The sequence below is a fragment of the Nymphaea colorata genome, chromosome 3 (genome assembly GCF_008831285.2).
Source record: "Nymphaea colorata isolate Beijing-Zhang1983 chromosome 3, ASM883128v2, whole genome shotgun sequence".
NCBI classification, from domain to species: domain Eukaryota; kingdom Viridiplantae; phylum Streptophyta; class Magnoliopsida; order Nymphaeales; family Nymphaeaceae; genus Nymphaea; species Nymphaea colorata.
In genome coordinates this window covers 22,492,940-22,519,595 of record NC_045140.1, presented here as the reverse complement: position 1 = coordinate 22,519,595, position 26,656 = coordinate 22,492,940, and the positions used below count along the sequence as shown (strand labels likewise).

Sequence of the window (26,656 nt, the reverse complement as noted above, 5' to 3'; positions counted from 1 at the left end):
TTTATGTGTATATTCAAACTTGCTCCATTGAATACGATGATAATATTATTTTCTTACGTTAAAGTGAGGAATGCTTTTTAACTTGACAAGGCAATATAAGAAAATATAAAAGTTCGACGTGTTTCAAAATTCAAGTAAATGTAACTTGAAACTTCTGCTGTTAGAAAGTTGCCGGTAAAAGTGAAGCAGGTCTCCAGAAAATTAAAAACGTTCGGGGTACTTTAGAGAACTTGGACATAAAAGGTGGGACTCCAGTGAGAAAAAAAAAAACCCACGCTGAAGCCAGCGGTATTCTTCCCAAGCGAGGAACTCTGCGTCTCTTCATTACTTGAGTTTGAAAAAAACTGTTGGATTTGTTGAGGTTGGGATCGATCTTCGTTCCTCTCTCCCGCCAAGGTTATCCTTCAAGCAGAGAAGAGGGAACCGGAACAAGAAGTGGGGAAAGGGACCGATGGGTACAATCTCTATCTCTCTCTCTCTCTCTCTCTCTCTGATCGAGCAGCTCTTTCTGTTAGGTTGCGTTTGATTCCCCTCGGATCTAATGGGATCTGGAATCAGCATTTCATGGGTTTTGTTAATCGGTATTTCTTGTTCCTTTCTTTTTCTTTTTTCTTTTCTCTTTTTCCGGTCGGAGTGGGGATATCTGCTTTGATTCGGCAAGATGCATTTGAATCTGTATAGAGAGTGCGATAGACTATCGATCGTTTAACCAGCGGTTTCCGGGCCTCCTGGCGGTTAGTGGAGGAATTCTTCCGGTGATCACGGTGAAGCTGACCTTGAAGACGCTGAAAGGGAGCCATTTCCAGATTACTGTTCAGCCCAACTATACGGTGACAGTTTTTTTTAAGGGCATTTTCTGTTGGCCTGGGCTATTGGGTTGATGGCAGCGTTTACGGCATTCCGAGTCCGTCCTTCCATCATGTAGTGCGAGAAGTAGCGTTTAGCTAGCCGGAAGAGAAGAATTGTGATGAAATTATCCTATGCTGATTGTCGTTTTTGTCTAATCACTCCATTAAGCATCTGTTGCTGTTCACAGACGGCAATGGTCGGTCTTTCTTGGTCGATCGTGTAACGAAGAACTCGAGGTAGGGGGCAAATGCACGCGTAGTTGGGACATATCTTTTTGCCACCTATGCCGTCCCCATCTCTTCATGTTAAGATATTCTCAATTTCTTGGCAATTGTGACAATGAGTTCTCAGTGCCGGAGTTACGATGTTAAACTGCTGGGAGCGACGCTTCCCTTCCTTTTATTAAGAATACATGAAGACTATATAAAAAACGAGAGCATACAAATAGAAGAATGGGAAACTCTGAAATGTTTTATATATCAGGGTGAGAATCCCATTCTCTGACAGAATTTACAGGGAGAGGAACTTTCAAAAGATTTACTGTATCTAAAGGAGTTATTAAGTTGGTTGAAAAGTATACTATGTTTCACCATTACTTTATATCTTTACCAGGTTCGGCATTTCCTTTAGTTTTCAGGAAGTGTAGAAATTTGTGCTCTTTTTTCCCCTTCTGAGAGAAAAAACTGTGTCAAATGAATTAGTGGCTGGCCTTTTTTAGCTGACTTGTCTTATATCACTGTTCAAACTGGAAGCTCTGTGATCAATGCTCTTTGTCTTGTTCCTTTGCGTGCGTTCCTGTGGTTGCATTTATTGGTCTTGAAAGATCAGTAGTGTCAAGTTCTTGAAAGATCAGACAATTTTGGGAACAAAGTAAGTGAAGATAGTTTACCGGTTGTGATGTTCACTCAAACCAGTGAAAGGTTACTTTAAATTCGATTTCATGACATGAAAATAAAATTAAAGCCTGCACTGGCGTTGCATTTGTTCTGATATAGAGCGACGTTGACAACATTGGCTTGAATGCACCATTCGATCTCTCTCTTTATATTCAAGAAACTACAAAAGGATTTGAGCAACTTCTAACCGGGACCTTGCCCAAATATGCTAAATCATTGGGTTACATTAGCTAGAGTTGGTCAGAGCTCTACGAGTTTAGCTGCTTGAAATATTGGCCGATTCTCTATCAACGCTGATTTGTCCAGTGGAGGTCAGCCAGTACGCCGCCGGCGAACGGGACTGCACGTCTCTATTCAGGTTCAATTTCTACGCCGCGACTGCGCGAAATAATTCGAACCATGATTGCCGCCGGACCATGTGTCACTTGTAGTTGGTTCTAATTCGGATAATGCTCGGATGAGTCAGATCCAAGTCAGATCCGGTTGGCGACATATAGAGAACAACAAAGTTGTTGATCAATGACAGTGAGGTCGGGATCATTTCTTCCTCTCACCTCCCCCCTTTCGGGGTCCCTCCTAGGCCGCCGGTAACCGCAGTTCTTTGCAACGAGGGTTGGAGAAAGGCTCGTCCCCTCCCCACTTTCATAGTCGGGTGGAACCCCATCATCGGATGTTGGGGTACTAATGACATTTTATAGTTGGCGGCATATGTAGATCTGTTAGGGGTATGAACGACATTTAGCTTTTATGTTGCTACTCATGCCCTCATCGTGCACAATCTTTGACAGTGCGAGCTTGGGGAACGACGGAAGATGGTAGGATTTTTAAATCTGATCTTCGTAAAATTTATACACCTTCTGGATCTCAGTTCATAATTGTGACTATGTAATTAAGGTTCCTTTTTATGTTTATTTCTTGGGGTGCGTTTCCGTTTTTTATTTCTTTATTTGATTGTGTAGATCTTGGATTCTTGATTTTCAATGTTGTTCTTGATTAAATGGCGAAACTGTCAGTGTGGTTCCATTGATATGCTTCGCGTTGCGGCGTTGGTGTTTATCGATGGCTGTTGAACTAGTTTGTGAAATTGAAAACTGGGATGTCTTGACGTGGAATGGACGAGGTTGTTTTGTCGATCTGAAAAAATGGTACTCCGCGGCCGAAACGTCATTACGTCTCGTTCTCTCTCTCTCTCCGGTCTACTCTGTCTCGCTGGTCGTAGCCTCTCTTCTCCTGTGTCTGAAAAAGGGTTTCAATTAAGGGACAATAACCCTAATTCTGCTCTCTTATTTTGCTCTTTCTCTTCGGTTGGTGATACGAGATTTTATTTTTGTCATTTCTCCTTTTAGTGGTGAGAATGTAAATGTTTGTAGCTTTTCTTGTGTAGATTGGTGCTATAAGGTTCAATTTTGCTGGACCAGATGGATTTGTTATTCCATTGGAAGCTTACTTCAAAATTTTCACAAGATAGCATCTGAGAGAGGTTAGAACTTAGAACAAAAGGAAAAATGTTAGTTTTGATTCCTTTGCTTTGAATGATATTATTTTACCTTTTGTTTTTCATTTTTCTGTTTCGTTTGTTCGGTTCTTTAATTTCTTCTTGCATGAGAAAAGTGCATCCAATGTACATCAATTCATGCATGTATGGTACGGCTGAGATTGTCCATTCTTCTTTCTTTTCCTTTTACGAAAGGATCACCTTAGGGTATGTTTGCAACCACATACATGTTTCTTGCTCAGTCACATGTATACTGTTTTGTAGCTTTGTTTTGTTTTCTTCTTCTTCTTCTGTTTGTGCTTCTCTGTTTCTCTAAATTTCTTCTATTTCATTCATTTCTCCTATTTCATTTATTTCTCGAATAAGTGCTAGTTTTTGCTGGTTTTCAATGGCCAGTACTCTTGATATCCGAAACATGTTTTGATAATGCTCTTTATATGTATACTTCTCGGGCATCCGTTGGCTTCCAATATTTCTGAGATAACCTTGTGACCCTTTGTAGTGCAGTTCCTGATTTTATGAGTGTGGTCATTGAACTTGAAAGTTTGAAACGTTGTTTTTATTATCCTTTTTTCTGTTACATCTAGAATTGATAACTTATATGCTTATGGAATGACAATATAGTAGAGTTGGTTAACATACAATCAAGCTCAAAATGCACTTGATGAGAATACCTTGATATGGCTAAAATACACTTGATCAGCATAAATTCAAGTTCCGGTGATGAATATGGCTGATATTAGTGGGTTGAATGTTGCTTTTATAGTTGCTAATCCTTTTGAATCTTGTGATATTGTCAAAACAGCTCTGCACAATGTAAGATCAATATGTTCAGAGTGGTGATAAGATCTTGTAAAGTGTACATTACCTTGTGATTTTTCTTGAGAAACTGAAAATCCTATTTGAGAAACTGAAAACCCTATATGAAGAGGTGCAATTAAGTTCTGACCATTTGTCGCATGGAATGCTTGTTTATGAGAGTTATTAAGTATTTGTGTTGATGTATATTAAAACTATCAGCCTTTCCAGCTTCTAAGAATAAACTTAAGATCCATACCCGAGCAGCTTGAGTTTATGTTCTACTCAAGCAGAATCAATGATGACACATGTTCAATTCTATGCTCAACTTTTCTGTTCAGTTGGTGTTTATGTTTTATGCATGTTTAATTCATTTTTTGGTTATATGAGGTCAGGTTATATGTATGTCCAGGATAACTTGCATGTCCATATTATGGGGGCTATATGGACAGAAGTTTTATGATCAGAATTTTATCATATGTTCAGTTTTGATAGTTTCATTTTGTGTTGTAGCAATGTGTTTATGTTCTGTTTGGTTCATGTTAATCTCGACATTGGGGTGAGGGGGGGGGGGGGGGGGGTGGGGGGGGAGAGACAGTTAACACCTTATGGCCTGTGGGGATCTCACAGAGTCACAACGCTCATCAAAGCAACAGTCAAATTATTTCTAGAATTTTATCTCTATTTGATCGAACTCTCAAAAAAAAAAAAAAAAAATCAAAGACACCTTCTCTGAACCAATGAAACACAAAATGGTGATAAGTTTTTCTAGATACTCACACCATGATCTTGTTACTCTAGAAAACTGAACCACTTATTTTGTTGAAAACATATAGAGTAATGTTAGTGTCTTTCGAGTTTATAGTTTAGGTACTAAACATTTCTGAATGTGTGCCCTTATAGTAGTAATTGTCAGTGTGGTAGTCATTTATCAACAGCAAAAAGAAGATAGTTAACAAATGATTAGTTCCAACGTTCCTGCTAAAGTGAAGATACAAACATCTATTGGAAGTGAATGTTTGTTGTGCCTTTCATCTGTAGAAGAAAATGACAAAATCTCTTTGTTGTAATAAATTAGTTGGATATGAACATGCTGTATCGAGTTGGGTTCAAATCCTGCAGATGCTATTTCCTGGTCTGACTATGAGAAGAGCTTTCATGTGTGCCTTTATTGTAATAGCGATTCTTGCATTGCAAGTAATGGTTTTGCTTCGCAAATGCTACTATGATGGTCCATTCTTTTGTTGTTCTTTCAGTCTTGTGTTTTGTCTTCAGCTTCAAGTCCTATCCTTGGTAAATCCTAGACTTGGCATCATCATCATTTGCTTTTTGTGGGAGTTGGACATCTTATTTTACATTATAATCAAATCTAATCCTTAAGATTTTTTTCTTTCATGTGCTTTTCCTATTATTTGGTCTATGGGTGATTCTTCAAATATTTCCTGTCAATGAATGCAATTTTCACTCAAATCACTTTTACATGAGCAGATTGATTTTTAAAGCACCAAATACTTCAAGGAGTCCTAGTCAAAATGTTAGAAGCTGGACATTGAGGAAATGTCACTGAAATCTTTTCAATCTTTTGAGGAGCTTTTGGAAAGTGGATATTGAGGAAATGCTACCCAAAGTTTCCCAAAGGCCTCCCCTTTCTGGCAGTAGGGCTCTTTTATATGATGAAAAGCTGTCAAATCACCTTTCTGGAAAGAGCAAGCATCCAACTGCTCCTTCTTTAAGGTTGATTACTGATAAAGAAGTCTATAGACCAGATGATTTCATCAATGCAACCATTGAAATTCAATGCACAGATGCTGCAGTTAGGAACCATGAATCAGATGATGCTACAGTTTATGCTTGTCCTTTCTTGATTGAAAACCTTACAATTGAAATAAAGGGAGTTGAAAAGTTGGATACCCAGTGGTTTATCACACAAAAACCATCGTCGGGATCAAGACAAAGACGAGGTATGTTTTCGCGCTTTCCACATTGAATGGTGGGCAGTATCACATACATATGCTGACTCAAAATCATTTTATAATTTTATATGTTAGCTGCGACATGCTGATCTGATTGGATGAAGCAAACTTATGTGCTTATATATGCATAAACTCAGGTGTAATTAGTCACAGATGGATACATATTATATGTTGGACAAATTTGTATGAAGTCTTCTAAATGAATCTCGCGAGTCCTTAAGGAACAACTTAAAAGTTCATTTGTCTTTTATGTGTCTTAATATTATTCTGAAGAAAACCACCCAACTCCTCAGCAGTGTTTCTTATTGTGTTCCTAAGGTTGGTGCCTTTTTCTTAGTATTCTACGTCATTCTTGTTCAACATCTGGATTGTTGCTTCATAAATTGTTTACTTGCAAAAGTGTTTACTAAACGCCTGCACATGCTGACATGACTGCAAATATTTCTGTCCCTGCTGTTAAGTTGTTAGGGGCTTGAGAAATGATTTTTATGTTCCTATTTAAAAATGTCTTTTCTGTCATTGCCTCAATACATACCTTCTCTCTGTTTCTGATATCAAGTGTGGAAACTCTTGTTATCTCTTTCTCAAAATTTTTAGCATCTAATTTCTTAGCCCTTTATTTGCATTGAGCTGCTGTCATACCAACGAGAAACTCTATTTCCTTTTTTATTCTCTTCTCTTGGTAGCTCCATTTTAAGCTTCCATGTAAATTCTCCAAAAGCAAAGTTGTAAATCTCAAATCTGCTCCTATATACCTAACCATGAGATTTGATGCATTAGATATTTTGAAGGAGCCATTATTGAGATACTTGTTACTGAATCAATTATTTGATATTTTCCCTCCAACTATGTTAAACTCTTAATAATGCCACAGGAATTTACACTCACAAAAAATGCAGCTTACAAGCCCAAGGAGATTTGCTTCTAAGTTTTAACATGAATGAAAAAACCACTGGTTAAATCATTTGCTTTAAGTCGTGCATTCATAAATATGCAGGTGAACAGATTTTTTTGAACTCTACTAGCGCATCTATCATATCAAAAGTCATTGTTTCTTCTGGTGGGACAAAAACATGTAACACTCTTCATTCCTTCTCCTTGTGGATCTTTTCTTGTTTTCTATTTCTTTTGTTAGTTTAAGGTTTTCCTGTGGTTTGCTCCATTGCAGATATGGTAAGGGCTCAGGTTCCAAAAGTCCTTCCACCATCATATAAGGGAACTTCTGTTCGCTACTTCTACTACATTAGAAGCAGTTTGAGTGGGCGATGGTTGGTATTAGACAATTATTATTCTAATGGGGAAGCTTTGAAAGATCGAATTCATCTGGTAAAGTCTAAATTCTTCTTCTTGCTTACTAGAAAAAGGATATGTTCTGTACCACATTCCTTTCTTGTTGAAAATTTCACTGTTGATATAAAGCAATCCATGTTGTCACCTTCTTTTTTAGTAGAATATTTGTATTTTCTAACACAAATAAGTATCTTGGCAAGTGGAAGTACATTTTCTTCTTGGTGACAACACATTGTGTTCATCTTAGCATTCTCTTGTTTCCTCATTCCTTTTGCATGCTCTGGTGTTGTTAAACTAAAGCAATGTGTACATTAGTTTTATGCTGGTCATGCTCTCAATCCTGAGGTATACAAGTGTTTGTGCTTGAGCATTTTGAACTGCAGGGCTTTCAGATTTTTAAATGATATCCTTTAATAAGATTCAAATGCAGTCTCTCTTGTTTGAATGGAGTGCATGAATACGTGACCCTTTTATATCTCTCAATGAATCTTTCTGCAGGAAGCACGTACTCCATTACATATATGGGCAACACCGAAATTTACTACCGTACCAACAGAAGGGAATTATATTGATGGTACGTTATTTTTTTGCAGTTCTAGCACCAGCTCTCTCTCTCTCTCTCTCTCTCTCTCTCGCTCTCTTAAATATTGAATATTTTTAATATTGTTTTTGCATCAATGAGCCCCCCAGCTTGTTAGGAAAATTTGTTGGTTTGACAAAATCTTTGCATTATCAGTTATTCTGTTGTTCTTGCTGCTGTTGTATTTATCATTCATATTTTACCCTGATGGATGTGATATGATGAATTCTGTACAAGTACAACACTATGACTCCACCGTCTAAGGCTGCCAACGGTTCTAAAATGTGACACTTTTCGACCAAAAAAGTTTGAGATGATTGTGGAACAAAAACTTTGTGCAATGCCTGGAAACTTGCAGTCACTTATCTAAGCCAGATTTTAGATCGAGAAATAATTCATTCTTTTTTACTCTCAGTATTTGGTTAAAGGAATTAAGTGCTGCCGATCATGTTAAGTAGATAATGACGACTTTCTCTGCAGATAGATTTTCAAATGGAGTACTTCAGATGGATATACTATGGAGAGAAAAAAGCTTGGAGTCTGATTGGGTAAGTTTTCAGATTGAAGTGATGAACTTGAGCAAATGTTGATGATTTGAGCAAATGTGTTGTCATGAACTAATCTAATCAGTATGATTGAAGCCATGAATTTGAGAAAATGTGTTCTCATGGTTAAATGAAAATTGCCAAAATGCATGGGAACCAGTGGGGGGATTAATTTTTGTGTTGATAATTTATTTTCACATTGAATATTTATTTTTTTAAGACTTAAAAACAATCTTTTCTTGACCAGGCTAGGGCTAATGAAGTTTCTAGTGGACTTGAGGATGACTATGACAGTGCAAGAGATGAGATTTCATCTGTTGCATCCTATAGCCATTCAAAAGGAAATCTAGGCTCTGCATTCGGTAGTGCCTTGTCCTTGCACTCACCTCCATCTACATCTGGGAAGGAATATCACCAAGCGGAAGGTGCAAGCATTCCTTCAGTGAGGGTGGTACCTCAAATATCTACAACAGAAGACTTGTTTGAAGCTAATGGGAGTAAGTAACTGTTATTCCAGTTTAACTGTGATATCTTGCCTTGCCTGGAAAATGGAGCTGGCACTCATGCACGGGTTCTTGTCATGCAAACAACTTAGCATGTATGTCCCTTGTTGAAATGCTGTGAACTTCACGGCACAATGTAATATGTGCAGGACATAGTTCATAGTATTTGCAGGTTCATTTTTTCCTTTTAATGACATTGGTTGTTTATTTTTGTACTCGCGGGCATATTTTTCATTCAAATTGTGTCTTAAATCGTGTCATATTTTTACATTTGCTTAATTGGATTCATTGTTTAAAATTTAAAAACTATTGTAAACGTTAGAATGGTTCTTTTCTTTGTGAGTTTGTAGTTAAAATGTTATTCATGCTTTATTGATGGTTTGTTTTTTTTTCCTTTAATGCATGTACAATGCATATAGGATTATTGAGTAAAAATTTGCCTTCCTTTCCATATTTCTTAGATTTTTTAAGACTAATCCTTGTAAATGTTATCCACACGATTTGTTTAATATGAAAAGGGTTCTGAATTATGTTATCCAACATAGAAGTTGTTTTTTCAAGTGTTCCAAAAATTGGCAACCACAATTTGCACAAACCTAGTTGATTAAAAACTTCATGCTTTTCTCCCAAAAAGGAAAACCACAATCCAAAGGTTTTATCCTTAGTAAATAAATCATGTTCGACACTTCTATGTTGCTTGCGTCGAGTCATTGTGATCTGACTTATGATTTACACTTGTCATGTGTGTCTGCATTGATGCGGGATGATTCACAGACACCCCAGGAATTTTGATGTGCATAGTCAGATGATGGGAAGACAGAATCAGCACTTTGTTACTTGGTTTATGTTATCTTTTTTTTTTTTTGGGTTCATTTCTGTCCTTTTGTCTTTAACATCTATGTTTAGATGTTTTTGCTTATAATTCAGAAATTTCATCCATGGGCATGCACAAGACTCTAGTGCTGCACAATTGTGTTCTCTTATCCTGTTTCTTTAGGAATTGATATATTTCATCAGGTGATGTTGCATTATCTGTAGTTTCCTACATCCATGTGACATAGTCTGCCATTCAATAGGCCTATAACTTCAATAGTATCAAAGGTTTTCTAATTTCTAGCATTCTCATGCTTCTAGTCTTAGAAAACCGCTGTACCAAGCAACTTTCAATTCCCCATACATCACATCAATGCAAATGTGTAATATGTGACTGGTGCACGTACACATCTATGTAACATAAAATCCCCATCCACAATTCCTTCTCATCTCATTGGACTTGGAAATTATCCTATTTTTTTGTTTATTCTCTAAAATGCAGAAATATTGGTTTCCTCTTTTTTTTTCTGCAATTTACTCTTCCAGCACTTCCAACTATGAACGTCAGAAATATTAACATCTTTCCATATCGCAGATTTATTGTCGTCTGTTGGAAATTCAACAGGAAAGAGTATCTTGCAAAAAAGGCTTGGCTCTTATCCATCAGGTATTCTTTCTCCAAGTCAGCTGAGAAGACATACTAACCCCTTCTTTGGCAATGATGAGACGGGGGAGAATTCACCAAGCATTTCTGAAAGTATGACACTTAAAGCAGTTTACTTTCCAAGTCCTCCTATAGATTTTATTACTTGTTCTCTCTCTTTTTTCCCCTTATAAATATAGCATGATGTTAATATTTTCTATGGAGCAAATTTCCTGCAGCAGAAAGCTTTGTTCGGGGAAGGTCTTATAATATCAGGATGGATGATCAAGTTTTGCTTCGATTTTCCCCCAAAAATTCTGATTCAATATATTACTTTAACGACATGGTAAGATATAGTTACTTTTTGTTTTGTACACAGTCCCAGCCTTTTAGCTTTTACCTAACCTTCTGTTTAATTTATCATGGCTTCAGATAGGTGGTGCACTTACCTTTTTCCATGGAGATGGATCTAGGAGATGCCTTGAGGTGGTTGAGTTTGACAAATTTACTTGGGATCACAATTTGATGTTATCTAAATTATTAAAAAGCTACCTTTGTCCTTTTCTCCATATTAGGTATCAATAACATTGGAGACCTCGGAAACCATTAGTCAGCCCTTCATACATCCCTCTCGGAGACATTCCCCAACCATTACAAAGGTAAATTGGTGGACCTTATTTCTGTACATAAAATTAGTTTCTGGTTTTAGAAAAAAAAAACATGACAAGTATTTTGATCAATAATCTATGATTTAACTGTTTCTGATCAAGATGCATGTTCCCATAGTAGTTGCTAGAAGATTATGCACATTCAGAAGCTCATTTCTTCAGCTTATTGTCACAAATATCGTTATCGAGTTTTTAACGGCGAGATTTTTTGGGTTTTTAACAACAAAGTTGATTTTTTTTTGGAAAATCTCAGGAAAAACTCAGAAAATTTTAAAAATTAAAAAGTTAGGTATAAATTAAATAAATGAGAAACTAATAGGTAAACATAAATAAAACTATATAACAGTGATAAAAAGAATGTTTTAATGATAATAAAATGAAGAAAATAATTTAATTTAAATTTATTTTCAAATCGATGATAATATCAATGCTAAATAATAGAAAAATAAAAAGATGGGAAAAAATCTCCAAAAAAACGTGATAATATTTTTTCCATTTTTTCAAAATATCACGATTCCTCCCTTTTTTTTTGTTTTTCTTATTTCTGACGTTAATATTGCGATATCTTCGAAAATATCGCGATATCCATGACACTGCTTCAGCTTGCAACTGTGATTGGAAACTTATTCTTTTCCATTTTCCTCGACACACTTTCCGTTTTATTTTGATAAATCTGTAATCAAGACATCTGATGCGATGACAACTAATTCCTGTGAGGAAAGTCTGCATTCTTCTTTTTAACTGGTCTGATGAATCATAAGTTACACCTTTTTTTTCCAATATTCTTCTATAAGAGTAAAAGTCTGGAAGTAAAGACATTCTCTATGGGCCATTCAGTAATCCTTCTTTCGAAGAGTCTATATCCTTTTTGTTAATTTTTTTAAATATTAATTGAATTTAATTTTGTCAAAGTTCTGCTGATAAAACCTCAAGCAAATTCTAAACTCGTGTAATTGCCATTTGAAACTTTCATCCACCTGAAAATTTAATTCAGCTGGCTATTTGTCTGGTCAGATGGTTTTCTTTTTTTTTTTTTTTTTTTTTTTGTGTCGCTAAAAGCAGTAGCAAAAGCTGTATTCCGTTGCTAAAACCATGGCCAAGCAACTGGTCATCGCCAATGCCCTTTTCTGCAACGGTTTTTAGCAATACAAAGTAAAAAAAGAACATCCAGCTGCAGAGGTAGCTGGCTGATGATTCATCTTCATCCACATTGGTTACATAGTAATTGGCGTTCTAATTTTACATTGATGTCCATTGTGGAGATGATATGAAAGAAATACGGGTCAGCTGAGAAGCGTCTAAGTGGGGGCTTAGATCAATATGTTCCTAAGGTTCCGTCAGTATTATGCACTTTTGCTTTATAACTGTATGTGTTTGTGGCTAATGCCTTGTAATGAGTGTGTTCTCATCCATAGGTTCACAGTGACCACTATGAAGTTGTTGCCGATCTGGTTCAATCAAGTTTCCTCTTCTCCATCCCCATGGATGGACCAATGTCATTCTCTACACAGCATGTTACAGTGCAATGGTCTCTCCGCTTTGAATTTGTTACTACTCCAGGCAACGTTGATTGGACAAGGTATTTTAGCTTGGCTACTTGGTTTCTGGTATGGTATCATGTTGTGAAAAGTGCTGGATATAAATATGTATCTTAGACAAACCACCTGGCTCAAGGAGTGTTTCTCACCAGTTTTAGGCTCTGGTTGTTGCTCGAGGGTATTTTGGATTTTAGTTTGTCAACTGGTCTTTGGGAGAATGTTTAGGTGATACTGTCAAAATTTAAGAGGAAGGTGAAGTCAAAACTGGATAGCTACTATGACTGCTTGGAGGATTTAGCTGTTAATTGGAAAAGACAGATTGTTTATGCAGGAGCATATTTGAGCACATTGTAATATGGACTGAGCATGTGAAACACAGCAAGGAGATTAGATTTTGTTTTTGGAGAGTAATTTGTGTAAATCATGCAAACTATAAAAGTTAAAATGCTCTCTCTCTCTCTCTCACACACACACACATTCTCTCACACACGTACACGCACACAAACACAAAATATTTCTTATAAATTTCAAGTCTAACTTAAAATACTGAAAAACTACTTGAAAAGAGCCGGTTTGGTTAAATAATTGAAGACCACATGAATGTTAGTCTCTAAGTTATTGAAAATGGGTCAGCAAGGCTGGTGTGAAGGAAAACTGCAAGGACTTGTTGAGCATATATATATATATATATATATATATATATATAGAGAGAGAGAGAGAGAGAGAGATTTTAGTATGGTGGTAATATATTAGCTGGTCTAGCGTATTCTTTTGTTAAATGATCAGTCCCTCTTTTTGGACTTTGTAAATCAAGCCACACGGTACAAATCCTTTTACTGAAAAATGTTCTTCGTTCAGATGATTGGTTCGTTGAGACATTTTAAGAACATAGCTGGATATGCTTTCTGCCAAGAAACAATGCTCCTCACTTTGAGATGGATACATTTTGCATGCTGAAACCTGTTCATCATGATACCTGTTTGGACAGGTTTAAGCTTATCTTTTCTCGTTGCTGGCAGTCATTTGTCACTTATCTGTCCTATTTTTTTGTTGTTCTCCTTCATAGAATCAGGCTGATAGATAAATCATGTTGGCTGATTCATGCATTCAAGAGGATTGCATTATGCTGATAACTGTTGTGCTTGTTTTCTCAATGATCTCTGGGTGTGCACTTAGCACCAAATATTGTTGCTTTCAGATATGACCATCCTCTTCTTGTGGAAGGAAGAGAGAAAGGGGAATGGGTTCTCCCAATAACAGTTCATCCGCCACCACCAAGGACACAAACCTCACAATCAAGAGATGAAAGACCTTTGTCTCCAGGTAGCCTATGGATACGGACCTAATGGAGCTGTAAATGTACCACTTTTTCATTTTTAAATTTGTTTGCCTTTTCTCTTCCTTTTTTATAATGTTATAGGAATGAGTTTTTGGCTCCTTGCAGCCGTGTAACATGTCAGAACCCCTATTGTTACCCAGATTTATGTTTAAGTGGAAATCATATTTTAGCAGAACCAAACCTGGATTGTAGGCACAAAGGATGTTTTGAAGTCATTCTGCAATTACACCAACTTGGCGAGCTGTTGTCATTTTCATCGTTACCTTTTTATAGAAATGCTGAGATGGTTCTGTATTTGACATGCATTATCAGAAAACTAGGTCCTTGTTCCGGCTGGTGTTTTTCCCTGCTCTGAGTGATTGTAATTACCTTAGGTCGTCTTGGCTCAATCCCTGTGCTTGTCTTTTTGACTAGGAAAATAATTGAGCACACACTCTGGTATTGGAAAACCCAAGCTGGAAAAGGGCTGACTTCTGACCATGACATGTCAACATAATAGAGAGGCTGTCTTAAAAAATATTGTTCTTTGTTACTCCTAGTACATGACCAGCTCCTTTGTGTATACGTGAATTTATCTACCGGGCACTGCCAATTTTCAGTGTGCATACTTGGGCACGTGCCCACGTGTTCGTGTGAGGAGAGATTTTGATCCCTTGATTTTATGAATGAGAATAATTTTCCTCACGTCTCAAGAAGAAAGTTTCTTTACTTGATTGAAGGCTCTTAGCGGCTGGCGTACTGACTAAGCCGTAGTGGCACCCATTGAATTCGCTGCTAAAACATAGTAGAGAAATAACGGTTTTGAATCAGCTTGACATCGTTTATCTAGAGAATCAATGGCATCTTGGTAACCCTAATGGTATGTACCATCATGTTTACTCAAATGATCCTAATCCTAGGGTCTAAGTATTCGGGGCATCGTCAAGGTGTCCCCTAATACTTGATACCAAATAATTATATTCAAATTGAATGTGTCACTCTTAAGCACCCATTTCTAGGTCTTCAAGTTGGTTAGATGTGGTTCCAAATAGTTGTGTTCAAATGATGGAACGTATCACTCTTAACCACCTTTGTCTAGGTCTTGAAATTGGCTAGATGTTGATAAGCTCAATACATGAAAACCAAAACTTGGATCGCAAGTCAGTACAGCCACGAAAAAGTAAATGGACCATCAACGGCAGAAACGAGATGAAAGGATGAAGAAAGAGACTAAGACGGACTAGCTGTTTTTTTTTTTTTTTTTTTTTGTATTCAATCTCTCTTTCCTTCTTTTCTTATGGCGGTTACTAGTCATTTTTGGCATTTTCCATCTCTCCATACCAGAACCGTTTTCTCATCCATTTTCGCATCTCTTTGTTTTGTTTGAAGTCGATCATTTCCGAGATCTACAACTGAATCATTCACATATCTGTCCATAACTGGTCAGGAAACGGCAAGTTAAAATTAGAATGGGATACGGAAGGGGGTCGAAATCCATGGTGCCTTGCTTTCAGCACTACGCCTAGATCAGTACTAGTCTAGTTGACAACAAGCCGAAACTTCATTGCAGTGCATAAAATGTTCAGGTATTGTTAATATCTTTCCTGCTGCCTGTTAATAAAAGTACAGTGTTTGCAAGCGTTGCCGAACTCATTATTCAATTGCTTTTAAGCAGTGAACGGCGTCATCTTAACTGTATTGACTCCTACTGTATACAAATATAAATATAAATCAAATTAACAAGGAGACGAGAACACTTTTCACTCTTCTATGTTATGACAAATTTGAATTATTTAGATGAGAAGCCATCTGGTCGTGTTTTTGTTCCAAAATCTTAAGGTTGGTAGTTATTCTTCTTGCTAAGCACAAAATTTCATCTAAATTATCCAAGGAGAGACATGAGATTGACCAAAACAAAACCAGGAGTTAAGAAATTAGAAGTTGCTACCAAAAACTCAGTATCAGGAATATAGCCCATCCCCTTGATCTGTCAATGCCGTGAGCTTCTCATGCACCACTTACCGCCCGATGCTGTGACCGACCTTCCGCATGAATGTAAGCGAAACATTGGATTCGAGGCTGAACACTATCTTAGACTGATCCTTCTTCAACTAAGCCAAAACTACATGCTGGTAGAATGCCAACAAAGGTGTTGTGATCCGGCTTCACGCCTGCTTCCTGCGTCAATTTAAAGCGATCAACCGCAGATGTACTTTGTCTACGGAGCATAAGCAAATATAACTGAATTCCATGTGACTAACTTTTTCTACAAAGTTTAATAAAATGTCCTCGAAGCATCTGCTATCGTAGAATACAAGTAAGTCGGGGCACTACCAAAAAAATAAATATGCTTTCAAACCGAGCTTCGATGATTGAAACGTGAACCTGCTTACCATATTCAACCGACACATTCAAGACACACCTTATGGCAACCATGGAGGGTAATGTTAGTGTTTTATCAAGGGAAATATCAAAAAAGGTCGTCTCAATCTCTTGAGAATATGTCAAACTTTTTTCTTTTTTAAAATTTATTTATATGTTAAAACTTGCTCCAGTTGAACAAAGCGGCAATAGTATTTTCTGTTGTTGAAATGTGAGATACTTTTCAATTTCATAAGGAAATATAAGAAAAATAAAGTTTGTTCTGTTCCAAGTCGTAAATGTAACCAGAAAGCCCTCTACTTAAACGGGCCCCTAAAATTTCCAGCAAGTCGGAAATGTCAGGCTTTTCTGGAGAAGTTATTAGGTCCAAGATGTGCGACTCGGGCTAAAGAAAAAAGGCCCGCGGTATGGACAGCTGTTTTCTTCCCAAAAGTGGGCCACGTCCGTATAAGCGAAGCCCCGCCTGCCCAAGCAAGGAACTCTGCGTCTCCCTCTCTCTTTCTGACCCGAGCGGTTCTCTTTTCTAGGGTTTCGTAACTGGCGATTTTTTTTCCTGGTCGGAATCGGGAGATATAGGCCTAAGCCAATTTGATTCCGCAAATACTTTCGAAAGAGAGTGACAGACTCTTGGTCCTCCAACCGGCGGTTTCCGGCCCCCCTTGGCGGTTAGCGGAGGAATTCCTCCGACGATCACGATGAAGTTGACCGTGAAGACATTGAAAGGAAGCCATTTCGAGATTAATGTTCAACCCAATGATACGGTGAGCGTTTTCTAATGGTGTTTTCTTTTGGGCCCGCTTGGTGTCGGTCACCGTTCTCTTTTCTTCGCAAATTTTGAACTTTTTTTCCCCTTTTCTCTGGTCGGCTATTGAGTTGATGGTGGAGCTTTGCCATTCCAACTCCTTACCTCATTTAATTCTAGAATTAACATTAAACAAGCCGGAAGAGAAGCATTCTGATGAAGCTATCATATGCTGTTCCCGATACTTCGTTTCATATCCGTTTTCCTGTCTCAGATACGGAAATGGTCGTTCGTTCTTTCTGAATTTCTTCCTTAATGAACTGTGAAAGGAAGAACTCGAAGTGGTTAGGGCGTTTGAGGGGAAAAATATACACGTAGGTTAAGAATCTAGCAGAACGCGTCGCTTGCTTATGACCGATGGGTCTGCTTTATCACGCTTCTTGGATTTCGTTCTTTCTGGCGGCTAACCTTTGGGCAATGAATCTTTTAAGGATGAAACATTGCTTTGTTGCCAAGTTTGGCACCTAGCGTTGTGTACCAAAGAATCATGGAACATAGAACTGTAGCTTTTGTCCGTTGGCGTCCTATTTCACGACTCCTGGACCATATTTTTTGCCATCATGACGTTCCTTCTCTCGACTGCATGGGAGATCGTTATTAGGTTCTTACTGCATGAGTTATTAAGTTGGAATTTCTGTGGCCTAAGTTATTTTTCTTTTTCATTTTGTGTGTGTTCCTATGTGGCTGCAGTTGTGGCTTTTCCTTACTACACCTTGTTCTTCATAGGTATATACTATATAATGAACAATGATCTTTATTTGCGGTTAGATTTTGACATAATATGCCTTCTCTAGGTTATCGCCGTTAAGAAGCAGATAGAAGAAATACAAGGGAAAGATAACTTTCCATATGCGCAGCAGTTGCTGATTCATAGTGGCAAGGTCTTGAAAGATGAGACAACTTTGGAAGACAATAAAGTTAGTGAAGATAGTTTCCTGGTTGTGATGCTCAGTAAGGTATATAATATTGTCATTTTGTTTCCTAGTGATGGTACTAGCACTCAATTCTTTAATCTTCAAAGAATAATATTATGATAGACATGGTTGGTGCCTAATCAGTCGGCAGAGATCTTTTGAAATTTGAACCCAAAACCACTTTATTATGACTCAATGTCCCAATTATCCAACTATTTCATTTGATCATTTTCTGTTTATGGTTTCTTGAGTCAGTATGATTATAATTTGATCAAAGCTTGTAATATTTGTCAAAATTTCTGTTCCCAAAAGGAAGATTCAATTTTCTTTAACCATCTTTGATCTTGGCTGACGTTTTCCTAAATTCAGTGTTCATCTGTACATGGCTTTTGACATCTGTTTCTCTGATTGTAATTTTGTTATTCCTTACTGTTTCACTCAGCTTAGTATCTTTTTTTTTTAATTCTTAAAATTGTAGAGTAAATCCTCTGGGCAAGGTGGAACCTCGTCGATTCAGGTATATTGGGATGTCTATGCCAGTTGATTACATTATTTCCTCTGTGGGGTTCTCATCTCCTCTCTTGCTTAAAATTCTTTTTCAAGCTGGAACAGTCTTCGGCACCAAGTTCTGTTCCTCCTGCTCCTGCTTCTGTTCCTCCTGCTCCTGCTTCTGTTCCTCCTGCTCCCACTCCATTGCCTGTGCCACAAACCCCTTCAGAAGAAGTGTATGCTCCCATTTTTCATTTCTTAAGTTGATAATTCCATGGTTTTTTGCTCCATGCTCACGCCTCAGTACGTTGTTGTGAGTCTGTGACAGGGCCCCTTCAAGCGCAGCAGTTTCTGATAGAGCCACCGAGTATGACCTTTTTCTCTGCCCTTTACGTTGGGAGCTTTGCTTAAAATATAGTTATTGCTTCCAGAAACTAATTTATCAGCAGCATTTGAAATATTGAAATGATCTTAGTAAGACCTTGGTCTATTAGTTGCTTTTATGTTGGTTGTGGATCTGAGCATTTTTTTTTTCTGCTCATTTTCTGTCTCCTCTGAGTTCATTACCTTGCTTATGCTTAAAGTGCTTCAAAACGAATTAGTATTCATCATGAGATATTGCAATATCACTTTGAACTTTGAAGAAATGGCACGATTGTCACAAATTTTGTTCTCGGGTTTTTTATCAATGAGATTTTTCTTGGATACTGAATGGGAAATTTGTTCTTGGGGAAAACTCTCAAATTCAAGCACTTTAAAAATATAAAAAATAATAGAAAAAATCATGTCAATTTTTAGTTTTCTACTAATTTTATAACGAAAGCATTGATTAATTATTAGAAAAATTAAAGAAACATCAATAAATTTAAAACATGTTAGAAACAGTTTTTGTGGGGAAAATGAAAAATGTAAAACAAATGATATTTTCATTTTCATTTGGGCTTTTTTTTCCAGATTCATGTTTTTTTCTTTTGCTTTTTTCTCACTAAAAATCAGTGGTATCTGTGACAATGGTTAGCACTGATTGTTTTTTGGACCATGAAGTGTGAATTAGAATGAACTTGATGTTTTATTTTCTCAATTTTACAGGATGCTTTATTTTCTCAATTTAACCAAGCTGTTTTTATGCCTTGATATGTGATCTATAAGATTGCTTCCACCATCTTACAAATGTAAGTTGCATTATATTAATCTGACAAGACATAACTTATAAGTAAAGGCTTTATTACCACACTTTTGAATCTTATTTTAGGATGTTTAATGTTTCCGAATTTTCCTCATTTCCAGTCAGCCTTACACATGAGAACCTGTTCCAGTTTCTTTACATGGCGAGCTAGGATTCATTGCCCATTAGCCTTACACATGAGAACCTCTTCCAGTTTCTTTCAATGGGAACCTTGGATAGCTCTTAATGCAAAATTAAAAACTGATGCTCATCATATCATGGTGTGAAAATTGAAGTGTATAGCTCTAAGCCTCTAACGATCATTGGTATACAAGTGAATGTGCAGTTATGCTTCTGCGTGCTGGATCGTTAAATTATGTGCTGTAGCATTGAAAGGCATTAAAGGTTTAGCCTCTTGGCATAAGGAGTGAATGTGCAGTTATGCTTCTGCGTACTGGATCGTTAAATTATGTGCTGTAGCATTGAAAGGCATTAAAGGTTTAGCCTCTTGGCATAAGGAGTTGTCAGGGAATTCAACGTTGAAGTGCTGGGTTTTATCCAGGATAAGTGCACTTGATTATGTCCATAGTAACTGCATCTGGGATTGAGTGGCATATAGATTTTGGAGCCATACGAGTTGCACATATCAAGGATCATAGTTTGCGACCTTCTAGCCACTTTGGATGATGAAGATGAACTATTGAAGAAAAATATCACAATGAACTTTGACTGGAAATTGAACTGATAAAGTGACAGAGATATGATACATTGTGCTTGACAAGCATGTGGTCAAAGTCTTGCTCACCTCCCTTCATTTGTGTGCACTACGAAAGATCTGTATCCATTAAGGCTAGTGTTTTAAAGTTTAAACCTGTGAACCCTTTATAGATATTAACAATTTAACATGGATACTTGAATCTCTATGCAAGGATATTGCACACCAAGTTGTCTTCATCTTGTTGTGTTACTCACTTTGTTCCATTCCTTTGTTTATTTGTTGTGTATACTTCGAGCAACTTCATGGATGCAGTCCCCTTTGTGTTTCATATCTGCTGTTTTTGGTTCATATTCTGAAGGATTGGACAAGTGCTAAGTCAAATAGGATTTTGAATGCCAATGCAGGAGGGTCTGAACTTAAGTCTGTAAATTGTTAAGCTAGACCTAAGCAATGGTTACATGAACAAGCATGAGGTTGGGAGTGGCTGAAAATGTCCCGTTGGTGCCCAATCCAGTCCCCTGAGAGCCATACTCTAGGCTAAAACCATGAAAGATTGTGCCAAGTTCTGAAGTTCAGTTGTTCTTGTCCCACCTACCATGTGTCAGTCCCTTGCATGCTCCTGCAGTTTCATTTATAATCTTGCAACAAAGATGTTTGTTTATGTATGGGATACTCAATGGTGAACTGCATAAATGGTTATCTGTTCATTTTCATATCCTTTCCTACAGCTCTGCTTGTGGGTTTCTAATTGTGAGCAATTACAGGGTGACTGCTGATCCATATGGTCAGGCTGCCTCAAACTTGGTTGCAGGTAATAATCTTGAGGAAACGATTCAGCAATTGATTGACATGGGTGGAGGCAGCTGGGACAGGGAGACTGTTACACGTGCACTTCGTGCTGCTTATAACAATCCTGAACGAGCTGTTGACTATTTATATTCTGTAAGATTCCTTGGATGTACCAGAATATTGATTTTGGTATTGTTCACACTGTTGGATGTACACATAACTTGTGCATCGTGTGCTATTTTTCAGGGCATTCCAGCGACGGCAGAAGTTGCTGTGTCTGTGGCTGGTGTTCCTTCAAGCCAAGCAGGAAGTCAAGCGGCAACTGCTCCCACAGATGCTGGCGCTACAGGAAATGCACCCCCTTCTGGAGGGCCTAATGCATCTCCACTGAACTTGTTTCCTCAGGTCAACTTTAATTCTTTCTTGTGCTTTTTAACATATTTGATCTTCGTCATATAAAATAACATTACATTGCTTAACAGGGACAAGGTGCTCCTGGACTTGGAACAACTGGTGCTGGGGGTAGTTCTCTAGATTTCCTCCGGAATAACCCACAGGTGTATTTCCTTGCTTCTCTTTATCTTCATTGGCAGTGTGGAATGTGTCTGCCTGATTTTCTCTGTCTTTGTAGTATACAGACAACTCTAAGATGGAATATTAACCAAGGAGCTAGTTCTAGTTCATCAGGCAAGGGATTCCCTACAGTGAAAAGGTCGATTGCTTATTGTCATGTGTAGTTTCCAAGTGATTTGTTCCCCCTAGCCTCACCATCAGCAGCTATAGCAGCAACAATAAAACTCATGGTGGAAATGGGCTTGAATGACCAAGTTCGTCACCAATTTTAAACAAAGGGGGCTCCTTGGAGCAGATAAAATGTCTGCCCTTGCCTCATCTGCTTATACCTAGTAAGGCTGAATTTCCATTAGAAATATGCATGGTTACAAATAATCTTATTCTCATGAAAAAAAATGTGGAACCCTGTGATAAATGCAATTACAGTACCATGAAAAATGTGGAGGTACATAAATACTCTATTATATTGGCTATAATAGAAGGTACTTAGTTGTAAATGGTTACAGAAATCTAAAGCTATTACTAAGGGGGAAAAGGTGCCCAGAATCTAGGTGTCTTAAATATGGACTGTCAATGTTGCGAATGTATAAGTTGGTTGCCTTTATTCATAACCATTCCAAAGAATGTGCATCCTAGTAATAAGTGCATTTGTGATATTATGACATACGTGGTGCAGACTTCACTATAGTCGATGTTTGGAAATTTTATCTAGCCTGAGGTTAAAATCGGTCATGACCTCCTGGGTTAGGCACAAGTAGTTTAAGAACGTAAATATTTAATACCTTTCAGGTTATTCTAAGGACTCTCTTTCCTTGTTCAGTTGGGATGGGATATTTGGCTCTGGTAGGAGAGGGGCCTAGCAATAAGGTCTGCAAGTTCGCTCTTTGTAGTAATCATGCTGCTGTGGTAAATCCAGGACAAGTCAGTGAAACGTAGTCATTGGCAATGGTCTGTTCATTGCAACAGTATGAGCATGTGCAGCCTGTCTGTCCTTTTTAATGAGCATCAAAGACATTTATAATCCTCTTCAATTCAAGTTGATACTGGTGTTCCTCTGTGCGATGCATTTGGTGGTCAAGGCTCTTTTGTTTATTTGAAGTGTTTTAGATGTTTTTTTTCCTGTCTCTGTGATTTCAGATTTCGTAAGTTACACCGGGCTGTCGATGGCTGAAATAGCTTACAAATTTTGACTTGTGACATGATAATTTTTTTCATCGACAGATGTTTTCTGTTCATGGGTATTCAAATTTAGTCTAAACTTTTCTTTGTTCTTTCCAGTTCTTAGCTTTACGATCCATGGTCCAGGCAAATCCGCAGATTTTACAGGTATTTATTCTCCACAGTAGCTCTTATATTTTGAGCTGTTCATTTACCAAATTCTGAAAATGATTGTCTCCTTTCAGCCTATGCTTCAAGAGCTAAGTAAGCAGAACCCACAGCTTCTAAGGCTGATCCAGGAGCACCAGGCTGAGTTCCTTCAGTTGATTAATGAGCCACTAGAAGGATCTGAAGGGTGAGAAGTCTTTCACAGAGTTGCTAAGCTTTTATGGGCAGATATTATCAGTCGTCAATTATATATTCGAGTCAAACAAGTGAACAATTATGTTCCTTTTTGTATAGTACATGTCCTCGTAGACACATTCAGCATGGCTTAGTTGCTATGGACTGACACTTCAACCATGGTTGTCCGATGAAAAGAAGTAATTTTGAGACTAGAGTATTTGTTATGCTTTGAACCTTTGGGTGTCGAGCATTATAAAGCCTATATTCAAGTACTGAGTCTTGCAAAGTCCAAGATATACCTTTAGCTTTGCCCACTTTGTTGTGCTTATGAGTCTGTTTCACATGATTACCAAAAAAAACCATAGCATCGATCATGTTTTCTGTATCAGTGAGGTTCCTTTTTGCTTTCAGCATTACAATATTCTCTAAATTTAACCCTAAAATTCTCAATCTTTACGGTCTCTATATTATGTGTTGTCTTCTTCAAGAATCAGTTGCACGTGCAAGATTTAGCGATGTTCTTTATTTTGTGTTAGTTTGATTCTGTAGATTGTACGTTCAGAAGTACTGAAAGGAGGTCATGAGCCAGCAAGTGTTTCTGCAGCCAAAAATAGTAGCAAAAATTGTAGTCTTCTGTTTGCACCTAGGGGTGTACACAAGCATGGTGGTCAAGCCCGAGCTTGGTTCAGCTTAATATAGAATACAGCTGAAGCTAAACTCAAGCTTCATAATTCAAGCCCAAGGTCGACTCGCTCAGCCTTGTATGTTGAAGTGTCATAAATCCATAAAACTATGGCTTCCAACATTGGCCAGCCCTCATGCTCCAATACCCACCCCTCCCACATTGCTATGAAAACCTTTCTCTGGGGACTCTTCCTTGGGTGTTTCATCATCCACAGAGAGAGATAGAGAGAACAAGAGACTTTCAGACTGAGTTGAGGGCACTGTCAAACCCAATAAGCAATTATGAACTAGTGCTATGAAGTTTGCTCGTCTAGGTCCAGACAAGAAAGTGACAGAGAGAGAGAGAGGCTGAACGTATGTGCATACCAAAACCTTACTGTGCTTATGAGTCAAGTCTATAAAGTATAAACCTCAAAGTTGACTTGGTTAATACGGAGTTACATTTGACACTTGAACTTGTATTAACAGAGTTGGGCCTAAATGAGTTAAGCTCAATTTGTTTGCCTTCTTGCGTTGGATTTCTTGGTTTAGGTTTTATTATCCTTCGTATTCGTCACTCTTGTGTAATTTTCGTTTCATAGTTTGCCTTTCGCTTATCTCTTCACTTACTGTCGGCTATCGTACAAATATAAGTATGTAATCCATTTAATTTTTGTTTAGATTTAAGCTGCTTCGGGTGGCTATATATACTGAATCTTCAGTTAATGACGGGCTAGAATCTCCAGGTACTGACATTGCTTTACATTTCAGAGATATATTTGAACAGCTCGAGCAGGACATGCCCCAGTCAATAAGTGTTACGCCCGAGGAGAGGGAGGCTATTGAACGAGTGAGTATAAAAACTAGGGAACACTGTTGCGGTCAATTTTTGTGTAGTATTAGGCTCATGCTTCCTCTGTTTTCGCAGTGTCTGAATCTTGTTCTCTTCTCTAGCTGTAAATTAGTTTTTTGTAACTAGTGTGTGCATTTGTTCAGCTTGAAGCAATGGGGTTCGACAGGGCACTCGTCATTGAGGCATTTTTGGCATGTGACAAGAATGAGGAACTTGCAGTGAACTATTTGTTAGAAAATGCTGGTGACTATGAAGATTGATGGTACACTGGATGATCTACTGCCTTTCCAGCCGAGTCTGCTCAATTCAGTTGCTAATCTGGCGGAAGGATGGTTTTGTCTTAGCCATGGACTTTCGATGGAGTAAGGATCGTGGTCTGTTCGCTTTTTCAAGGATGCTTCTTCAACCTCTCCCTAATCTTTGCCCGTTGAACTTCTGGGTCCAGGTCGATCTCTCAGTTTTTCTTTTGGGGTTCTCTATGGTTCTTGTTGTATGGGTTGGCCTCACGTGCTGTCACTAATGAAAATCCTTTGCTAATTAGGTGCAATTCCACTAATATTGCTTGGTCGACCATTACTTATGTAGTTAAAAGACTAGAGAATGCTCCTTATGTTTCTTTGAGCTAAAAAATTTTGCTCTACAAGCACATAAACACACTCCCCTTGGATGCCTTTTGTTCACTTTTTTTTGTTAGAGTTCCTGTTGTTGGAAGGAAGATTTACTCTGCTTCTACGTAATTCCTCTTGCATGAGCTCTTGATGCTCCGAGCTGTCACGGAGAGCAGTATGCTTACACCATGTTTCCTCCGGCTACAAAGCTGTTCAAATGATAAGGGATTCCAACTAGGTTTTTTTTGTAGTATCAGCGTAGTAATTGGAGCCACTCCTTCAACTAGGGATTTCCGATTCTCAGGATGAAGACACGGGAGTTTTGTTTCCCTTGGGCAAACGTTATTCCTTGAGCTTGTTCGAGTTCCCGCCATGGGGAATCTGAAATTCTCAGGACATTTGGTCATCTCAGGGATCTCAGACGTGTCGTGCTAATGGAGTTGCTGACTCATTGATTTGGCCAGACTGAAAGTGAAACTACTCATTCTGAATCTAGATTACAAGGTTGGAGATCTTGAACGGCGTATGGATTTGCTTATTCGTCTTGGATGATTCCAGTGGTAAGGTTGAAATCTGAATGCCCTTGGAGAAGCAACTCCTTTGTTTTTGCCTCTTTGATAAGCCGTTGGAGAGCTAGTGCTTCGCCCAATTCCAACATTCTTGGAAGGCACTTTTTATGGAATCTTATTATGCGTATACGATATTGCGACCGACTAGTCTTTCTTGACTTAAAAGCATCGGAATACCGATAGCAATAGCGTATCAAAAGTATCTTATCTAGAAATGTTTTGGCATCTAATTAATACGAGTTGACTGTGTCATATTGTTACTGCGGCTGTTGTCATATTAACCATGTGCATCACATTTATACGGACAAACTTAGGGACTTGATGGCAGTCAAACCGGCGTCGGTCAGGTGGCTTGGTGAAAGGAGATTAACCAATGTATCCTTCATAACGTCTGACCATTTATTCTTGGTCAACTACAATGTTATAAGGTAGTATAGCAAGGAACATACATATTTAGTCTTGCCTCATAAAATGGTGGCTAATCTGTCTGTGAAGTTGATAGCGAGATATAAGTGTTTGTAACGAATAAGAATAATCTTACATTTTTTCATGTAAGAACAATTTTGCTAATAACTTTATAAATTTTCAAATGCGTCTCTCCCTCTGTCTACATCATTGTGACACTAGTCGACGTGTGTGTGCGTGTCTTTGTTTTCTTTAAGATTTGCCACTCTTTTCTTCTTCACCCTTTTACTGCAAGTGATGTTCTCGCTGCCAGA

The 26,656-nt window shown here is 37.9% G+C and overlaps 2 protein-coding genes across 7 annotated transcripts; both read left to right on the top strand.

Annotated features, from left to right (window-relative positions):
* The first annotated feature begins 305 nt into the window (after positions 1–305).
* On the top strand, positions 306–14,110 carry LOC116250687 (uncharacterized). 5 transcript variants are annotated; one of them, XM_050076887.1, is made up of 14 exons: positions 306–455; positions 3,130–3,225; positions 5,527–5,999; positions 7,009–7,086; positions 7,180–7,337; positions 7,800–7,875; positions 8,362–8,429; positions 8,674–8,923; positions 10,338–10,499; positions 10,628–10,731; positions 10,818–10,871; positions 10,961–11,044; positions 12,469–12,632; positions 13,790–14,110. In XM_050076887.1, exons 3-14 carry the CDS (start codon positions 5,654–5,656, stop codon positions 13,935–13,937), a joined length of 1,692 nt encoding a protein of 563 aa, XP_049932844.1. In that variant the 5' UTR covers positions 306–455; positions 3,130–3,225; positions 5,527–5,653; the 3' UTR covers positions 13,938–14,110. The 5 variants fall into 5 exon arrangements, with proteins under 5 accessions (XP_049932844.1, XP_031480367.1, XP_031480369.1 ...); XM_031624507.2 differs by having other exon boundaries at positions 10,625–10,731; XM_031624506.2 differs by lacking the exon at positions 306–455 and adding an exon at positions 2,040–2,560 and having other exon boundaries at positions 10,625–10,731.
* A 2,584-nt stretch (positions 14,111–16,694) lies between these two features.
* LOC116250284 (ubiquitin receptor RAD23b-like) lies at positions 16,695–25,416 on the top strand. 2 transcript variants are annotated; one of them, XM_031623904.2, is made up of 12 exons: positions 16,695–17,052; positions 17,888–18,049; positions 18,486–18,524; positions 18,620–18,732; positions 18,825–18,863; positions 21,144–21,321; positions 21,415–21,573; positions 21,651–21,725; positions 23,020–23,067; positions 23,145–23,254; positions 24,679–24,757; positions 24,904–25,416. In XM_031623904.2, exons 1-12 carry the CDS (start codon positions 16,987–16,989, stop codon positions 25,018–25,020), a joined length of 1,185 nt encoding a protein of 394 aa, XP_031479764.1. In that variant the 5' UTR covers positions 16,695–16,986; the 3' UTR covers positions 25,021–25,416. The 2 variants fall into 2 exon arrangements, with proteins under 2 accessions (XP_031479764.1, XP_031479763.1); XM_031623903.2 differs by having other exon boundaries at positions 18,611–18,732.
* The last annotated feature ends 1,240 nt before the right edge of the window (positions 25,417–26,656 follow it).